The 19,177-nt window shown below is 38.2% G+C and overlaps 2 protein-coding genes across 2 annotated transcripts in view; both read right to left on the bottom strand.

Annotated features, from left to right (window-relative positions):
- Positions 1 to 85: 85 nt before the first annotated feature.
- cdk20 (cyclin dependent kinase 20) lies at positions 86 to 6,157 on the bottom strand. Its single transcript, XM_058783972.1, has 8 exons — positions 5,813 to 6,157; positions 5,604 to 5,717; positions 4,127 to 4,315; positions 3,916 to 4,037; positions 3,309 to 3,371; positions 1,304 to 1,427; positions 1,051 to 1,206; positions 86 to 970 (listed from the first exon to the last, which is right to left on the bottom strand). The coding sequence occupies exons 1-8, from the start codon at positions 5,885 to 5,887 to the stop codon at positions 779 to 781; spliced, it is 1,035 nt and encodes a 344-aa protein (XP_058639955.1). The 5' UTR covers positions 5,888 to 6,157; the 3' UTR covers positions 86 to 778.
- A 655-nt stretch (positions 6,158 to 6,812) lies between these two features.
- The window catches only part of hcfc1b (host cell factor C1b), a 32,484-nt gene continuing 20,119 nt past the window's right edge, over positions 6,813 to 19,177 (bottom strand). The window contains 10 exon segments of the mRNA XM_058783970.1: positions 6,813 to 8,520; positions 8,601 to 8,664; positions 10,712 to 11,009; positions 11,092 to 11,277; positions 11,733 to 11,870; positions 11,970 to 12,088; positions 12,737 to 13,021; positions 13,104 to 13,353; positions 15,088 to 15,339; positions 17,834 to 17,976. Of these exon segments, the coding sequence (XP_058639953.1) occupies positions 8,481 to 8,520; positions 8,601 to 8,664; positions 10,712 to 11,009; positions 11,092 to 11,277; positions 11,733 to 11,870; positions 11,970 to 12,088; positions 12,737 to 13,021; positions 13,104 to 13,353; positions 15,088 to 15,339; positions 17,834 to 17,976 (1,775 nt within the window). The 3' untranslated portion in view covers positions 6,813 to 8,480.

Below are 19,177 nucleotides of genomic sequence, written 5' to 3'. Positions count from 1 at the left end.
ATTTGAAAGTTCACTAAATGTTTACTCAGCAAAACTGAACATAATATAGCATATTCCTGTATAATAGAGCTTGATTGAAAAAAAATGATTTGAACATTTTATTGATTTTTTCATCAAGTCAAAATTATGACATAAAAAGCCATTATGACGAATGTTTTGACTGTTTGTAATAATTATGACTTGTGTCATAATTTTGAATTTTCATCCCATAATTGATAATTCCTTTGAAAGATCTGATGAAATTTAAACACTGTAAATCTACACATGGCATTTGAAAGTTCACTAAAAGTATACTCAGCAACACTGAAACATTACATAGCCTGTTCCTGTATAACAGAGCATTATAATAAATAATTTGTACATTTATTTATTTTTTCATCCTCAAGAAATAATAAATCACGCTTTGTTAAATCGCAATGACAAAAAGTCATAATTATGACAAATGTTTTGACTTCTTGTCATAATTCAGACTTATGTAATATTTTCGTCTTTTCATCCCATAACTGATTATTTCTTGAAAAAAATAAAATAAATTATGAAATTTAAACACATAACAGAGAAGTAAATCTATACATGCTGCTGAATAAAAGTATATTCAGCAAAACTGAAACATATTATATAGTCTATTTCTGTATAATAGAGCTTTATAACATATAATATCAACAGTTTATAACTTTTTATCATTGTCATTAAATATGAAATAAATGTGTATGAGTTGATGGGCCACATCCTGGTGTGAAACAAAGCACAAAGTCCTACATTTCTACTCATACCGCTGTCATAAACAGCTCCGCGCATGTCTCTGGATCAGACTCGGGTCCACCAAGCTCTCGTGTAAGGGTCGATCCACGGTGAATTCGTAAGGGGGTTGCATGCGCTGTCTGGAGTGCTTTCCTCCACGCTGAGGGATGGGCAGCTCTGAGTGATGAGCCGGGAGAGGGTCCGTGAAGAAATACGGATGGAGCAAAGCCTGAGGACAGAGACGGGGCATTATGAGTCTTATTCGATGTACATGACTGAATGAACCTGTACAGAACTTCAAATGTGCACCTGTCTAGCACTGATCCTCTGTTTGGACGGATAGACAAGGAACTTCTTCAGCAGGTCCACAGCTTGCGGTGACGTGTCAGGCACTATCTCTTCCAAAGGAATGGGGGGGTTTTCTTTAAACGTGATCTTATTGTAGTCTGGCAGTTCTGTTATTTCCTGGATAGGAAAAACATTCACACAGAGTTCACCCATTGTGTGTCATATTCTAAACTGTAATGATTCATAGGCATAGCGGATGTAAATGAGAGCTCACTGGCCAAACTTTCTGGTTAGGAGTTCCCAGCACTCGTAACACACAGCACAACTGCTCAATGTCATTCTCTCCTGGGAAAAGTGGAGAGTTATTCAACAGCTCCCCAAAAATACAGCCCACTGCCCTGAAACAAGCCAGAAGAGACACACACAGACACCTGCTGAGTGTAGAATAGGCACTTCTGCCATCTAGTGGACACTTGAGGAAAGACAAAGTTCACAAAATGAACTACTACAACCCCAATTCCAGACAAGTTGGGACATTTTGTAAAATGCAATAAAATCAAGAATCTGTTCATTCTCTTTTACTTTTATTTACTTAGAAAAGATTTCCAAAGTTTTCTCCGACCATCGTAAATGTATTTTGCAAATATGAACAAATTTTGATTTTGATGGCTGCGACACACTCCAAAAAAGTTGGGACAGAGGCACGTTTAACACTGTGTCCTTCTAATTACAGTGTTTAATTGTTTAGGAATTGAGGATACTAATTGTTAAAGTTCTGCAAGCAAAATCTTTGTCCAATCTCGCTTGATACAAGACTTCAGAAGCTCAGTCAGCAGTCTGTGATTGTTGTTGTCTGATTCTCCTTTTCATGATGAGCCATACATTTTCAATAGGAGACAGATCTGGACTGCAGGTAGGCCACTCTAACACATTCACTCTGAGTCAACGAAACCACGCTGTTGTAGCACATGCAGAATGAGAGCTGGCATTGTCTTGATATAATAACCATAGACTTCCCATGAAAGACATCATCTTGATGGCAGTATATGTCTCTGTACAATCCCAGTATATGCCTCCATGTCAATGGTACCTTCGCACATATTCCAGTCACCCATGCTGTTTGCTCTGCTGCACCCCCATACCACGACAGACGTTTGCTTTTGCTTCTGTCGCTGATGAAAGTCTGGATGGTCCCTTTGGTCTGTGGGACTGAGAACTCGAAATCCATTTTTTCCGGAAACAAGTTGAAATGTGGACTCATCTGAGTACAGCACACATTTTCACTGTCTTTTTGACTATCTGAGATGAGCTCTGGCCCAGTAACAGATATTCAAGTTGCATTTCTTGATGATGCAGCAGCAGACTGTGGTAAATGGCAGTGGTTTTCTGAAGTACTCCTGAGCCCATGTGGCAATATTTAACACCGCAGCATGACCGTTTCTTATGCAATGCCATCTGAGGGCTCAAAGGTCAAGCACATTCAACTGAGGTTTCCTGTCTTTCCCTAAATGCACTGTGATTTCTCAGGATTCCCTGAATCTTTTCACAATATTATGTATGTTTGACACTTCTCTTGTGAAATTTGGCACAAAGTGATGAGCCATGATCCAGCTTTGCTTGCAAAGACTGAGATGCATGTTCCTTTTATACCCAAACATGATACCTTGACATATTACCAATTCACCTGCTTTCTGTGAACTGTTTCAAAACAGTTATTCTATAACCTTTTCATGGATATTCTATAACCTTTTCACTTTTATTTTGCCTCTGTCCCAACTTTTTTGGAATGTGTTGCAGCCCGCAAAAACAAAATCTGTTCATATTTACAAAATACATTTACGTTGGTCAGTGAAAACTTTGGAAATCTTTTCTTTGTACTTTTGTCAATTAAATAAAAGTTAAAGAGAATGAACAAATCACAGATTCTTGATTTTATTGCATTTTACGTTTTATTGCATTTCTCTGGAATTGGGGTTGTAGTAAGTTATCTAAATATTTGCCTTAATGCTCATTTGAATACCATTTTTACTCTCATAATACTATAAAATCTGACACAATTTAGTTTGATTTAATTATTTTGGTACAATTCATCTAAATTAACTTCCAAAAAAATCGACTTTTTAAATTTAACACACTGGATTATTCTTAGAGTGATTATAATTAATTGTAAAATGGACAGAAATAGATAAAACTGACAGTTCATAGTTCATTTATAATAATCACTGAAATATTACACTAAAAAGTTGGTGACTGTAAAAAATGATTCCACAATTTCTTACCAGAGATCAACTCCTTCATCATATTTCCGGGCACCATACAAAAGTTCTGGCGCTCTGTACCATCTGAAACACAGCACAATGAATATTTTTAGTCATATGTGACCCTGGACCACAAAACCAGTGACTTTTTTTTCTTTTTTTTTTTTAAATTGAGATTCATACATCATCTGAAAGCTGAAAAAATAAGCTCTCCATTAATGTATGGTTTGTTAGGACAAAATTTGATCAAGATACAACTATTTGAAAATCTGGAATCTGAGGGTACAAAAAAATCGAAATATTGAGAAAATCGCCTTTAAAGTTGTCCAAATGAAGTCCTTAGCAATGCATATTACTAAGTTTTTATATATTTACAGTAGGAAATTTCTCAAATATCTTCATGGAACATGATCTTTACTTAACATCCTAATGATTTTTGGCATAAAAAAAAAAATCGATAATTTTGACCCGTACAATGTATTTTTGGCTATAGCTACAGATATACCCATGTGACTTATGATTGGTTTTGTGCTCCAGGGTCACATATGATCTATGTTGTAGCTGAAACTCACTGCTAGGACCAATGTAGCTCAATGCTTGCTTGACAGAAGCTCTAGTATATGATCACCTGGTGGCCACCTGGTGACTGTACAGACGATCTCCTTCATTGGAAAAGAGCCTGGCCAGACCGAAGTCAGCGATCTTCAGGTGACCCGTCGAGCTGATTAGAAGATTTGCAGGCTTCAGATCCTACACACAAAAACATGTGAAGCACATACTGTATATAGGACAGATCACAGTGAAGGACAAATGTAATGGCATCAGGAGCACAGTCTCACCCGGTGCATGATGGAGTTCTCGTGGCAGAAAGCCACTCCTTTCAGCAGCATCATCATGTAACCTTTGACCTGGGATGCGGTGAGAGGACGCTGGGAATTCCGAATGACTTCTGACAGATCTGACAACATGTACTCAAACACCAGCACAAAACCTGTGCCGTGAGGGAAGACGTCCTTCAGCTTCACCACCTATGGAGATGATCAAAATATGAATCAAATAATCAGATCAAATGATGAAATTATAAATAATGTCTGTGTGGATTCCCAGTTATTCAAATAACCCATTTCTGCCACAAAGAATCATGCTTTGGTAAATCAAAATGGCATAAAGAGTCACAATTATTACAAAAAGTTATGACATAAAAATTTTTTTTCTGTCTTTTGTTATAGTTATGACTTTTTATAATTTCAACCTCCTGTTTTAATTTTGACTCATCTTATAAATATGATTTTTTTCTCATTATGACATAGTATGTCATTGTTTCGACTTTTCATCTCATAATTATGACTTAGTATGTCACAATTTCAACTTTTTGTCAATGACTTTTCATCATTTCACCTTAGTATGTTGTATTTGTAATCTCATAAATCATCACTTTTTTCTTATAATTGACTGTCATGACTTAATATGTCATAATTTTGACTTTTCATCTCATACATATTACTTTTCAATGTCATAATTATGCCATGGTGTGTCATAGTTAAGGCTGATAATTCTTATGTTATAATATTGCCTCATCTCATAAAATGCCTTATCATTAAGACTTAGTATGTTATAATTATGATATGATATATCTAAATTTAGATGTATGTCTCAGATATCACATTAAAAAAAACACCTCATAAATGACAGTCATGACTATGTAATAATTTTAAACTTTTTATCTCCTAGTTACGACTCAAAATCAACTGATTATAATTTTATAATTTAAAAAAAAGTTACTTTTTTTTTAAAATTCTTGTCATAATTTTTTGACTTTCATATATCTGTCATAATTTAGACTTTTTATGTCATAATTTTTTATCTCATAAGTCATAATTTTCATCTCATAAATGACTGACATGACATGCCAATTTCAACTTTTGATCTCATAATTATGACTGCCATAATTTAGACTTTTTATGTAATAATTTTGACTTTTATCTCATAATTACTTAGTATGTCATAGCTTTGACTTTTCATCCAAGTTCTAAACCTTGTGTCATCATTTTTACTTTCATTTCACATTTTGCCATAATTATGACTTGGTTTGCCATAATTTTCGCTTTTCATCTCCAAAGTATGACTCCAAAGTATCCACTTTTATGTGCTAATTATTATTTTCCAAAACATTTTTATTATGTGAAGCAAATGGGCTTCCCTATTCATTGAATGTGAGTCGCATAGATATAGAGTTACTTCAGGTTCTAAGCAAAAGAGATAATCTTGACTTTACTAAACAAAAACTTTAAATCTTCAGTGGTCAGTATATCTCACATATTGGTTGTCCTCAATCTCTTGCAGGGCTTTGATTTCTCGTAGGGCCTGGTTTGGAATTCCATCTTCAAGTCTTCGCAGAGCTACTTTTTTCAAAGCCACCGTCTCTCCTGTCTGAAAATAAACAGATAACGCAGTGTTCAGCTTTTGTAAACTATTGTCATTTACACAGGATTAATATAGATAAACCGAAAACAGCCCAGCCTTACCTCGATGTGTTTGGCTTTAAAAACAATTCCGTGAGCTCCTTCCCCGATCCTGCCCAGAATACTGTACTGATCCATTCCACTACTACACAGCTAGCGAGCTAGCGAAGCAGAAATGTGTCTTTGATTCCCATTCACGCACTGGCAAATATTCACCAAAGAAACTGTGCTAAATAGAACAAAATATTACAATAAAGCAAAATGAAAACAATTGCTAGCAGGACGATGGTTTCGAAGAGATCATCAGCGGTAAAGATCCGATGATGCTCCGCTGATGCGAATAGCAGTTGCCATGGAGATAGTCTCTGTACGGCAAGCGAATGAGGACAAAATTCTTTTTAAAACGACCACGTACTGATTTCCTCTAGTTAACTACATAAAAACGGACAAACAATATTTTTTCTAACAAAAAAGGGAAGAATTTCCTACTATTTTAATTCATATATTATTAGTATTTGTTTAGTTTTCTCAACGGCTCTGGTATAAACAGGGATTTGTCAGGCGACACCTGTTACTTTTCTCAGCGCTGGTCTGGACGGACCAATCACAATCGATTGCGCATACTGTATAATTAAAAAAAAAAAATCATTACGATGATTTTGAAGCGAAGAAATGCCTCTAGGTTTATGTTCGCAACACAGTAGTAAAATAATTTTACCTTGGATATCCTATAACTTATTTGTATACATATGGAAAAAAATGCGTTCCTAGTTAAAACTATTTTCTAAATCCATGCGGTACACCTATGAGCCAAATAACCTTAAGCAATCCTTTGTTGACGACAGTATAAAATCTACAGACATTTGAGGGCAAATATAGTACATTTTCACTTTACTTACTGTACTGAAAGAGAATGTTGAGGTTAAAACCCAAAGCCGTTTCTCTTCTTTTTCCTGATACAAATCATCTTTAATCTCTTGCTGGTCATCTATATTACTTGTGCATTACATTTCAGCAACACAAACAACAAAAACGCAGGCAAAACAAACCAAATGAACAGAGACAGAATTCCATTACTTTTATATCATGTCAAGACACAAAAGCAATCAATAGATGACAACATGTAAAAACATCTTGTTACAGATAATTATATAAAAAAGGCAAAGGGTTTTTTGTTTTACGTCTTGCTACGTGAAAGAACTAATTTACAACTGAGTTCGAACTCTGGCTAAGCCAACAATCCATCTGCAACATTTCCCAACCACTAGAAACGGGAACAAACTGTTTCTAGCTTCCATTCAAAAAAGACATTCCCATCAAAACCTCACCTTACTTTCCACCAATTGAGCATTTACACAGGTCTGCATTCATAACAAGTCCAAACAGTCCGAAGCAGAGAATGAAAATGGTTCAAACTTTTGCCGCACAGCTTGAGAAGTATCCCAATTCATATCTATCAACTCACAAAACCAAGTGTACAAAAGAAACGTGAGATTCAGAAAAGTGAATGTACAGGAAATATAGACTAATGACAAGAGTGAAATAAAAATAAAAGCATCTTTTTCTGCAGTAAGCTTCTATAAACGCCAAAAAGTAAAAAGTGGGGTGGAGAAAGCCTCAAAAGTGAGTCATTGTTTAGAACAAATACATACATTTTACACTACAACTCCCAAAATAAAGGTGAAATCATTCATGAACACGGGAAACACTGTGGCCCGCATGTCAAATCCACAAGCATGGAGACTACAGGAACAAGCAGTTAACATGTTGAGGAGAGGGGTGAGGTTTAAAACTGCGCTCTGAAGCACAAATACATGAGAAGGAAAGACCTTTTCTGATTAAAAAAAAAAAAATTACAAAAATAAACCACACAAAAAGAACTCCTGTATCACCATTTACTATTTTTGGGATTTTTCTCTCTTTATACAAGATCTAGTTGACGCAATGCAAAAGTATTATGCTTTTCATCTACATGGATCGAAGTCCTTTAAGTCTTCAGCATTGCGGTCCTCAATTGTCCCTCACAGCAAATGTATGAACACACAGTGATGCAAAACAGGCTACTGAACTCGAAGTGAATTAATAATTACAGATTCTCCAAATGAACAGAGTCTTTTCCCTCATAAGCATCACCAAGTTCTGTCCGTTTTTATTTGATTTCCCCTGCTTCGTTTCGCCGTCTGCACTCCCTCCTCTGTGTCTCCGTCTCCTTTCAGCACACGGTTGAAATATACAGACTTGCCCAAATAATGAAAACATCAACAAACTGACAAGAGAGCAGAGTTATTTTTCTGTTATCTATTGCTTGTATTGAAATAAGCTTAAAAATAAATGAATATCAAGGGAATAAAACAAAGAATGAGTATCTGATAATACAGTTATAACTAGATTGAACGCTGCTGTCGGAATCGCTTTACACAAAATTGTCAGCAAAAGCAAATGTATGTGCTTCTGAGGAGGAACATTTATGTTTTTTTTTTAAAAATACAGTTGGAAATTAGGCGTCCATGGCACCAACATGTCCAGTGATGGTAGTGGATTTCTCAAAAACGGAAACAAAGGTTTTCCTTTTTTTGAACGTTTTCCTATTTTTGGCTGCAGTTTCCTTCCGGTTCATTGCAGAGGATGGAATGGGGTGAGAAGTGGAAGCAGGAAGGTCATTCAGCAGGAGGTGGAGTTCAGTCATGGTTCAGCTCATAAACAGGGCAGGGTCAGGGGTCACGGTGAGCTCTCACTGGTCAGATCTGGCCTTCTTTGGACCAGCGCCTTTCCTGAACGGGTAAAGCAACATTAGGTTGGGTATACAGATCGGTACTGTTCATTTTGAAAGGTATAATGTCCACAAACTCACATATCAGGTGACGAGACCGGCCTCTTTGCTGCAGGTTTGGCCGCAGAGCCATCTTTGCTGGTTTCTGCAAACATATTTGAATAAAATTGATAAACAAAATCCATTCCATAGCTTAAAAGATCTTTAAATACACCCGGAAGTCATTGTCATTGTTGGGTAAACTACATACATACATACAGCTTCGCATATGCTCCAATCCACAATAGCATTAGTATAGTGTTATGGTTACATATCAGCTTTATAGACTATTACATAGCAGATACAGATTCAACATTCAAAAAAATATTATAATAAAATATAAATTATAATATTAAAAAGTGGTTATATAAGTAAAAACACATCTCTTTTATAAAAGATTTTTTATAAAAATATAGTCCTTCAAAGTTTGCCCTGATAAAAATCATTGCCTCACACATTAAATTTCACCAAAATGTTTAGGTATAGTGTTCTAAATTAATGTTTAACAGTGAATATACACTGAACAAAATTATAAACACTTTTGTTTTTGCCCCCATTTTTCATGAGCTGAACTCAAAGATCTAAGACTTCTATGTACACAAAAGGCCTATTTCTCTCAAATATTGTTCACAAATCTGTCTAAATCTGTTAGTGAGCACTTCTCCTTTGCTGAGATACTCCATCCACCTCACAGGTGTGGCATATCAAGATGCTGATTAGACAGCATGATTATTGCACAGGTGTGCCTTAGGCTGGCCACAATAAAAGGCCACTCTAAAATGTGCAGTTTTATCACACAGCACAATGCCACAGATGTCACAAGTTTTGAGCGAGTGTGCAATTGGCATGCTAAATGCAGGAATGTCCACCAGAGCTGTTGCCTGTGAATTGAATGTTCATTTCTCTACCATAAGCCGTCTCCAAAGGCATTTCAGAGAATTTGGCAGTACATGCAACCGGCCTCACAACTGCAGACCACGTGTAACCACACCAGCCCAGGACCCCCACATCCAGCATCTTCACCTCCAAAATCGTCTGAGACCAGCCACCCGGACAGCTGCTGCAACAATCGGTTTGCATAACCAAAGAATTTCTACACAAACTGTCAGAAACCGTCTCAGGGAAGCTCATCTGCATGCTCGTCATCCTCATCAGGGTCTTGACCTGACTGCAGTTCGTCGTCGTAACCGACTTGAGTGGGCAAATGCTCACATTCGATGGCGTCTGGCACTTTGGAGAGGCGTTCTCTTCACGGATGAATCCTGGTTTTCACTGTACAGGGCAGATGGCAGACAGCGTGTATGGCGTCGTGTGGGTGAGCGGTTTGCCATGGTGGCGGTGAGGTTATGGTATGGGCAGGCGTATGTTATGGACAACGAACACAGGTGCATTTTATTGATGGCATTTTGAATGCACAGAGATACCGTGACGAGATCCTGAGGCCCATTGTTGTGCCATTCATCCACGACCATCACCTCATGTTGCAGCATGATAATACACAGCCCCATGTTGCAAAGATCTGTACACAATTCCTGGAAGCTGAAAACATCCCAGTTCTTGCATGGCCAGCATACTCACCGGACATGTCACCCATTGAGCATGTTTGGGATGCTCTGGAACGGCGTATACAACAGCGTATTCCAGTTCCTGCCAATATCCAGCAACTTCGCACAGCCATTCCACAGGCCACAATCAACAACCTGATCAACTCTATGCGAAGGGGATGTGTTGCACTGCATGAGGCAAATGGTGGTCACACCAGATACTGACTGGTTTTCGGACCCCCCCCCCAATACAGTAAAACTGCACATTTTAGAGCGGCCTTTTATTGTGGCCAGCCTAAGGCACACCTGTGCAATAATCATGCTGTCTAATCAGCATCTTGTTATGCCACACCTGTGAGGTGGATGGAGTATCTCGGCAAAGGAGAAGTGCTCACGAACACAGATTTAAACAGATTTGTGAACAATATTTGAGAGAAATAGGCCTTTTGTGTACATAGAAAAAGTCTTAGATCTTTGAGTTCAGCTCATGAAAAATGGGGGCAAAAACAAAAGGTGTTGCGTTTATAATTTTGTTCAGTGTATATATTTACAATGCATCACCACAGTCTGTGAAAAGGGTCCATCCAACAAAAAACGAAATATCCTCACCTTGTAGCCACCTGACTTGCGTTGCAGGGCCGTAGCCCTTCTCGTTGCGTGCAGCGATGCGGAAGATGATGGCGGGTTTGGTGGTGTAGTCGATGTGGGCATTGGAGAGACTAGATGACTGCACTAGGCAGGACGGGTTGGGCCCACAGTACACCCGCATAAAGGCAAGCTGAGCCGGAGCGGATGCTTTAGCCTCAACTGTTTGTGAGCTCTGGATGGCCAGATACACCGAATACTCAATGATCTTCCCCGACGTCACTGAAGGAGGCTCCCAGGTCAGGTGGGCACCATCGGGGCTCTAATGGGAGAGGAAAAACTATTTTAGTCACCAAGATTGACCCACATGTAGACCAAAACGCTAGACATTTGCAGTGACCAACCTTGCTGATTTTGATGGCACACGGTGCTCCAGGGAAGCCAGGTAAGCAGGTCTTAAACGCAGAGACCTCGGAGAACGTCCCGCGGCCGCACGCATTGATACCGGCCACGCGAAACTTGTATGCGGTGCCTGGAGAAAGCTCGATCTTTTTCATTCGGCTGTAGTCTGGGATTGCGCCAGAATCATCCTGCAAAGTCACAGTAAAAAAGATGATTAGTGGTCAACTAATATGGAGTCTTTCTCTCTCTTTAATGCAGATACTGACATAGAATCTTTTTCTCAAAAAAGACCAGATAACACTGTACTCTACATACAGTACACAGTGATTATGACATGAGTAACAGATAATTAGATATTCAAAGACTTGATATAAATTTTTACGTGTCAAATGCTGACATTCTATGAAAATATTATATTATATGTCTTTCTATTATTAAATAGAACCATTAAACAGAACATAAACCGATGAAGTTCTCAGAACTGTCAAAATGAAATCCTGCTTCCAAATCATATCAGCCAAAGTGCTAATCTTACTTGGCAAAATATATTATTCTACCACTAAAGTCGATTTCAATTAGCCCTAAATAACACTTCCTTTTCCTTTTAGCAAAATACACAAACAGCAACTTAATCATTACTTACATCAGTAACCGCTGAATCATCTGCTGGCACATAATAGTGCGTGACAACCATGTTTGTGACCTTAACGATTCCAACGTCAAACCACTGATTCTCTTTCTTCACTGGTGGCTTCACAACGGCTGGAGGAGCTTCTTGCTTCTGCGATGAATAGAGATGGTTGAACAATAGTCTCAAAGTTAATGTCTGAAATGGATATTCAATGCATTAGTTCAAATCATGTACCACCAGTAAACTTACCCCAGCTGCTGATTCAATCCCATTGGCCACCTCAGCTAAAGCAGTGGCTGCTTGCATCTTGGCAGGACTGGCGACCACCATTGGCTGAGATGGTGCAAAAGTACTTGATGGGGCTAGAGCTGCAGCAAAAGAGAGGCATTTTTAGCATGCACTAAAAACCACCACATTTGATCATAACTAAATTATTAGGAAAAAAAACAAACACCTTTACTAATTTGGTAACACTTTACAACAAGGTTCCGTTTGTTAATTAACTACATCATTTAAAGAAATAATTCACCCCAAAAATTACAATTTGCTAAAAATGTACTCACCCTCACGCCAGCCGAGAACAAAGTGTTTGTTTCTTCATCAGAACAGATTTAGAGAAATTTAGCACCAATGGATCCTCTAAAGTGAATGGGTGTCGTCAGAATGAGAGTTCAAACAGCTGATAAAATGCATCGTTTCACTTCACAAGATGTTAACTGATGGACTGGAGTCATGTGGATTGTGACGTTTTTATCAGCTGTTTGGACTCTCATTCTGACGGCACCCATTCACTGCAGAGGATCCATTGCGGAGCAAGTGATGCAATGCCACATTTCTCCAAATCTGTTATGATTAAAAAAACACTCATCTACAGCTTGAATGGCCTAAGTGAATATATTTTTGAAAAAATGTAAATTTTTTTGTGTGAAATGGGACTGTATTGTAAAGTGTCACCAAGCATTTATGTTTGCACCATTACAAATGATCATTTAAAAACAAAAACAAGCATCTCTTACTCTCTGCAGAAGTACGTGGAAGGAGACGGGCCACAGCTCCCACGACAGCAGTTGTCATCTCGTGGCCGTTGCTCTCAGACGCTGGGTCGTTGAGACTGTCTGCTGGAGCCAAGGCTTCGGTGGGCAGTGCAGCTGCGGCTGCTTCAGCGCTTAACTGCTGGGCTGCAGCCGCCTGCGCCTCCTGGAGCTGCTGCTGCTGCTGAACCAGAGCAGCAAGCTCCTGCTGAGTCAAAACTATAGGGATGGTGGTGGATTGCTGCCCGTCGTGACCCGAGTCTCCCTCACCTGAGACAAAGTCAAGCCAAGCTGAGAATTCAAACTCTACTGAATACATCATAATGCATACGGCAGTCTCTCATACACTTACTGAGCACAGCCTGCTGAGCCGCCTGTAGGACAGCCTGGATGGCGAGGGCCTGTGCTTCTTCTGTAGCTGCAGCCTGTGCTGCAGCCTCAGCCGCTGCCGTCACAGCCAGCTCCTCTGGAGTCAGTCCGGTCACCATGAGGGTGGTTTGTTGTCCTTCTGCCGACATCAGCTCCTGGGGCAGAGCAAGGGCTTCAGAGTCTTGAGCTGCGAGACTCATTGCTTCGGCACCCTCCACACCGGCCTCCATCTGCTGTATGGAGAGCACAGGGAATTGTTTATTATTTGCACAAGAGAAATTAATGCTTTTTTCAGCAAAAAACTGATTAAAGGTGACAGGAGACTTATAAAGTGATAAGTGACAAAGACTTTAAATGTTACAAAAGATTTCCATTTAAAATAAATGCAATTCTTTTGAATTTCTATTCATCAAATAATTTTGAAAAACAAATGCATTACAGCTAGGGATTGATGATATATAGGCCACCATATCGGTATTGGCCGATAAATGTTATTTTTTCTGTTATCGTAATCGAACCCATAAGAAAATTTGGCCGATATATTAAAGCCGATAAATAATGCATTATTTCATAATGCGCATGCAGCTCAAACAGCAACTCACAATATTATATGATGGGACTATCATATATTTAATATTATAATGAGAACACTATTATAATAAAACGTTGATAATTCTTTGGTTTAATTTGTTGTGTTTAAGCGCGTTGTTGCTGGAAGAGCCAAGAGCGTTGGCTCATTATTAGCGCATAACTTAGTTCAAGATCACTTGCGTATTTGCGTCTTTTTGTGCATATATAAGTTATAATATTATGTTTATGTTGTATAAATAATCGCTTCAATTTACTGGTGTTCATTCCGCTCTTCAGCAGCGCTAAAACGGCATGCTGCTATTTGAAACAGTGGTATTAATTTAACATACTTTTTCAAAATCATTGATACATTAATAATAATAATAATAATAACCACCACCACTTTTCTTTTTATTTTATTTTCATCAGTAATATGGTTTAATTAATTTTATTGTCAGTGCGGAGGCTATTCCGTTAATCTATCCACGGCACATGATTTTTTTTTTTTATTAGTTTTTTTTTTAGTTAAGTAATGTTGTCCAGTGACTTGTTTGCATTATTTAAGCATTGTTTTATTTATTTGTAAGGCTGCTTTATGTTTGATTTATTTTGAAGTGTTTAATGGCTTTTAATGGTGAGACCTTTTTTGTAATCAGGCTCTCAAAAATTATATTAAAAAAAAATTGGATTTAGATTTATCGGCCAACATATCGGTTTATCGGCTTTCATTTATAAAGAATTATCGGTATCGGCCAAAATTTTCATATCGGTGCATCCCTAATAAACAGCACTAATTTCAACATTAAAGATGATTAGAAATGTTTCTTGAGTAGCAAATAAGCCTATTAGAATGATTTCTGAAGGATCATGTGGCACAAAAATAACTGAATTACAGTTGTTTTGGTTAAAAAAAAAAAAAGTGACTAACAGCAGCATAAATGTAGAATATGGCTCTTAATATATGAAAGCAATACTTATCAATTTACAACAAAAATCATATGTATTCATCTCTAAATCACTTGGTTACAAAACTAGAACTGAACGAATTCTGCTTTACAATTTGCTTCATTATGGATGGATTATGCAACGTTGACACTTATTGAACATAAAACATTGAACTGGCTTGAGCTGAATAACAACACTTGCCTTCTGTAGAGCTGCTTATAGCTTAACTGAATTCTTCATAACTGATCAACTTCACATATTTGCTGAACTGAATCAACGCTGAACTGACAGCTGAACTTAACACTATTGTCTGTAAAACTGCCTTACAGCATAATTATGTTTCATTTTTAATGTTTGCATCTTTGATTCTGTGATTTAACTGTGAGGCAGTAATAAAGAATCTATACTGTATAATGCACTAAATAAAGGTGACTTGCCAAAAAGTTCCTTACCTCAGACTGATCTCCTTGACCTGGCTGTGCTTCCATGGCGACATGAACCTGTAGCATGGTGCCCTCCTCACCGGCTGCACTTTCACCTATGGCCACGACCCTGACGGCTCCCTCTTCACCCAGCTCTCCCTGACACTCGGTCTGCATGGGCTCTTCTCCCGCTGCCACGGCCTCAGCACTGGTCTGCTCCATGGCCTCGGCCTCTCCTGGGACCTCAGCCACTACCGCAGATCCAGCCATGGAAGAAATCTCCTGCATTGTGGAGAAAACACAAACAGAACATTAGAATGACAACAAAACATCTTAACCTAGAGCATTTATTTGCATGCAAAAGAACAGAATTCATGCATTTGTAAAAACCTTGCATGACTATCAGCAAACATGCGTTGCTCTACAGCTTATTCTGGTAAAGATGCTCCCAATTAGACAGGAAAGGACTGTGTATATGAAGAGTTTTTGCAAAAACTGATAACTCCGTTTTTAAAATTTTCAAAAATCATGTTTTTTATTATGCCATCATGTTTTTTATTGTGTTTTACTGTGTTAGTTAGCTAGCTAGTATTTTTTAGTAATTTTGTACCCAATCAAAATAACCCAACTACAGTTTGATTAATTGGAATGCACAATGAAAAAACTTGATTTTTGAAAATTGTTAAAAACAGAGTTATCCGTTTTTGCAAATGAACTCTTCATATGTAAAATGGCTTTCCTAGTAACTTTGAGAGCAAAGTGGAATATACAGGGATGCTGGCTACAGGAAATCCACATAAAGCCAGTTTATCAGATTAAGCCCTGTTGCCACCGCAGGAACTTTCCCCAGGAACTAGGGACTTTGGGCCGGTACTCGGTGTGTTTCCACCACAGGAACCAGGATCTAAATAAAGTTCCGGGTAAAAATTTGCCCCTCAGAAAGTACCTGCTCACGAGGTAGTACTTTTTCAAAGGTCTGGAACTTTCGGGGGCGGGACTTGGGCGCTGAACATGCTGATTGGTTGTGTTCACACAGCACTGTATTTCAACCACCATATATTCGCATAATTATTTAAAATATTACTGTTAGCGTGTCATGAAATTTAGTTTTAAAAGTATTTCAGGCGAGAATGTAGTTGTTTAAAACTCAAATCTGCGGGGGGTTTTTTTTATAAAAGACGTCGCCTATTTGAAAACGCGCTTTGCCGATTTCGGAGACGTGAGCTCCACACGATCACCGGGCGCTCAGTGCTCATGTTTCCCGACGAGAGCAGCCTCAACTCGGCTAGTCCTTCTGACATTTGCCGCTGGCTCTGATGTCTCTGTACTGGTTAAACATAAAATATAATTCATTTTGGGTAAATCTAACAGGTAATCTTAGGTCTTTATTCTATTAATCTACTAATATGTGAAAATGAAAAGAGGCAATGTTTGATATAATATTTCGTTGTATAATTGTATCAGATTTGACCTTTCTTCTGGTTTTTTTTGTGTTGTTTCAATGCAAACAAAAACAAGCAAACAAAACATGCGAGTACCAAAACATTTGCAACTGCAAAAATTTTCTGAGAGAAGGTTGCATTTTCTGACAGAATTGCAAGGGTGCCGATATTTTTGGCCATGACTGTATGTACGTTCCCTGAACTACATTTCTGCGGCTATTAATATGTTTAAATGAAAACAAAAAGAGGCAGTGGTGTTTGATATCATATTTCGTCTTATTGTAAATACAGTGAGGAAAATAACCAAGGCGAGCTGACTGATTATCAGGATGCTCCATTTACAGAATTACTAGACTTGCGTCGTTCCGTCCCCGGGAGTTCATACTCCTGAGTCGAACTTGCAAAGTCCAAAATACCAAGGACGCAAGTAAGAACTTTACGTACTTGGTATTGAGAAACGCCTGCAGACCAAAGTCACCAGAATATTTGCCTATTCTTCACGGTACTTTAGACCACAATGGAAGCGCAGACAGCAACAGGTCTGGGGGAAAAAAGTTCCTGGGACAAATTGTAATTTCGGTGGAAAAGCGGCTTTAAGCCGGGCTCAGACTAAAGGAGTTTTAAAATCCTAAACGATTATGAAATCTGGTTGCAGCACACTCATAAGGAGAATCTTTGCAGATTATCTTCCCTCAAATCTTAAACATGCACACACTACAAAATTTGAAATTCGTGGCACATCACACACTACAAGATATTATTAAGATTATCATGCCAGATGGAGCGCCTCACGTGATCTCACGGATCAGCTCGTCAGCTATGTTTACATGTGTTAGCTAGCACGCTAGCAGTGTTCACTCACTCGGTACTTTCAAAACAGAGGCGATTTCACCCCAGCGCTTCTCTTTCTCCTTATCGGTTGTGATACGTTTTCGACATATTATACAGACAATCGTGTTACTACAAAACTTCAAGAAGCAGTTTCCTCCGTCTCCACTATTCAACGGAGCCTTACAGCAGCTGTTTTGCGGTCGCGCATTAGCTGTTATTATAAGTGCTGACGTAATCATATAGCCGTCATCATCCCGATTTAAATCCTAAATATCAAACATGTTTGATATGATCGGGGCGGCCCCGATTTGTGTGCTAGAAGATCGGGAGGTGCAAAGTTCTATCGGTGAACGCCTCACATTACCAGATAATCCACGCCGAACATCGGGACCGATCGAGGTGCTCGACAAGATTTTCCCTCCGATTCTCGGGAGGGGGAAATCGGGGCTAAATCGGGCTAAAAATCCTGTAGTGTGAGCCAGGCATTAGAGGTGTGTTTGTACCGGTACTGATGGTCCTGGAGTGGGCGTGGCCTGTGTTACTGTTGTGATGGCTCTGCTTTGTGTTGTGGGATTGGCTGATTCTGTAGATGATGAGGGTTCTGAGCTGGTGCCGCTGTCACTCTGTCCATCACCAGCCTGCTGGGCTAAAAGGACAAACACAGACGAGTTTAATTACTAGGGATGCATTGACACTGAGACAATTTATATTGATAACTGACAGTTGATAAAAATTGTATAATGCAGTTGATATGATGAGCGATACAAGTCTGTACAGTTGTTCACACTACAATGCCAATCTAAGTAAAATATGCATCAGAACATTTTGATTTACAGTAGAAAAGATGGATAATTTAGTACAAACAAAATTAAAAAACCTTGGAAAAATTAAATATACAAATAAAATAATGTACCTTTGCTTACATATAATTTATACACAGATTGAGTAACAGATGGGTAAACAGTTTCACATTAAAAACAAATCTGCCCATGGAACTTAAAATATGAATACGTTGAATATGAATCACTTTTAAAAGCAAACAAATAAATTTATTACTACAATCATTATTGCTATTATTAATACCAATGCTAATAATTTCATAATAAGAAAAAAAGAAAAGGGCTGCTCGGTTATGACAAAAATGATAAAATCACGATTATTTTGGTCAATACTGTAATCACAATTATTTAAAATGATTATTAGTGCCATATGACCAAAACTTTATATGAAAGATATACTGTATATCAAATATATATTTTCTGTAAATAAGGTTACTATGACATCTACATTTTAGAGACCAGCGAAATGTCACAATTCTCAATACCACAGCAGAATACTAGAGTAACTAATATTAGTTAAAAAAAAACAACAACAAAGGTCGAAAATAAGAATACATTTTTTTTTAAAAGATACAAAATGAAAAACTGTGCTTTAAGTTTAAAAAAATAAAAAACAAGTCTAACAAGGCTCATTCTCCAACTCCCCCAGAGTTAATAAGTTGAGTTTTACCGTTTTTGAATCCATTCAGCCGATCTCCAGGTCTGGCGATAGCACTTTTAGCATAGCTTAGCATAGATCATTGAATCCGATTAGACCAGTAGCATCGCATTCAAAAATGACCAAAGAGTTTCGATATTTGTCCTATTTAAAACTTGACTCTTCTGTAGTTATATCGTGTAGTAAGACCGGTGGAAAATGAAAAGTTGCGATTTTCTAGGCCGATTTGGCTAGGAACTATACTCTCATTCCGGCGTAATAATCAAGGAACTTTGCTGCCGTACCATGGCCGCAGCAGGCGCAGTGATATTACGCAGCGCCTGAAAGTAGTCCCCAGCTATATTATAACT

This window comes from Onychostoma macrolepis, chromosome 08 (genome assembly GCF_012432095.1).
Source record: "Onychostoma macrolepis isolate SWU-2019 chromosome 08, ASM1243209v1, whole genome shotgun sequence".
Classification (NCBI taxonomy): domain Eukaryota; kingdom Metazoa; phylum Chordata; class Actinopteri; order Cypriniformes; family Cyprinidae; genus Onychostoma; species Onychostoma macrolepis.
This window is presented reverse-complemented; position numbering and strand designations above follow the sequence as displayed.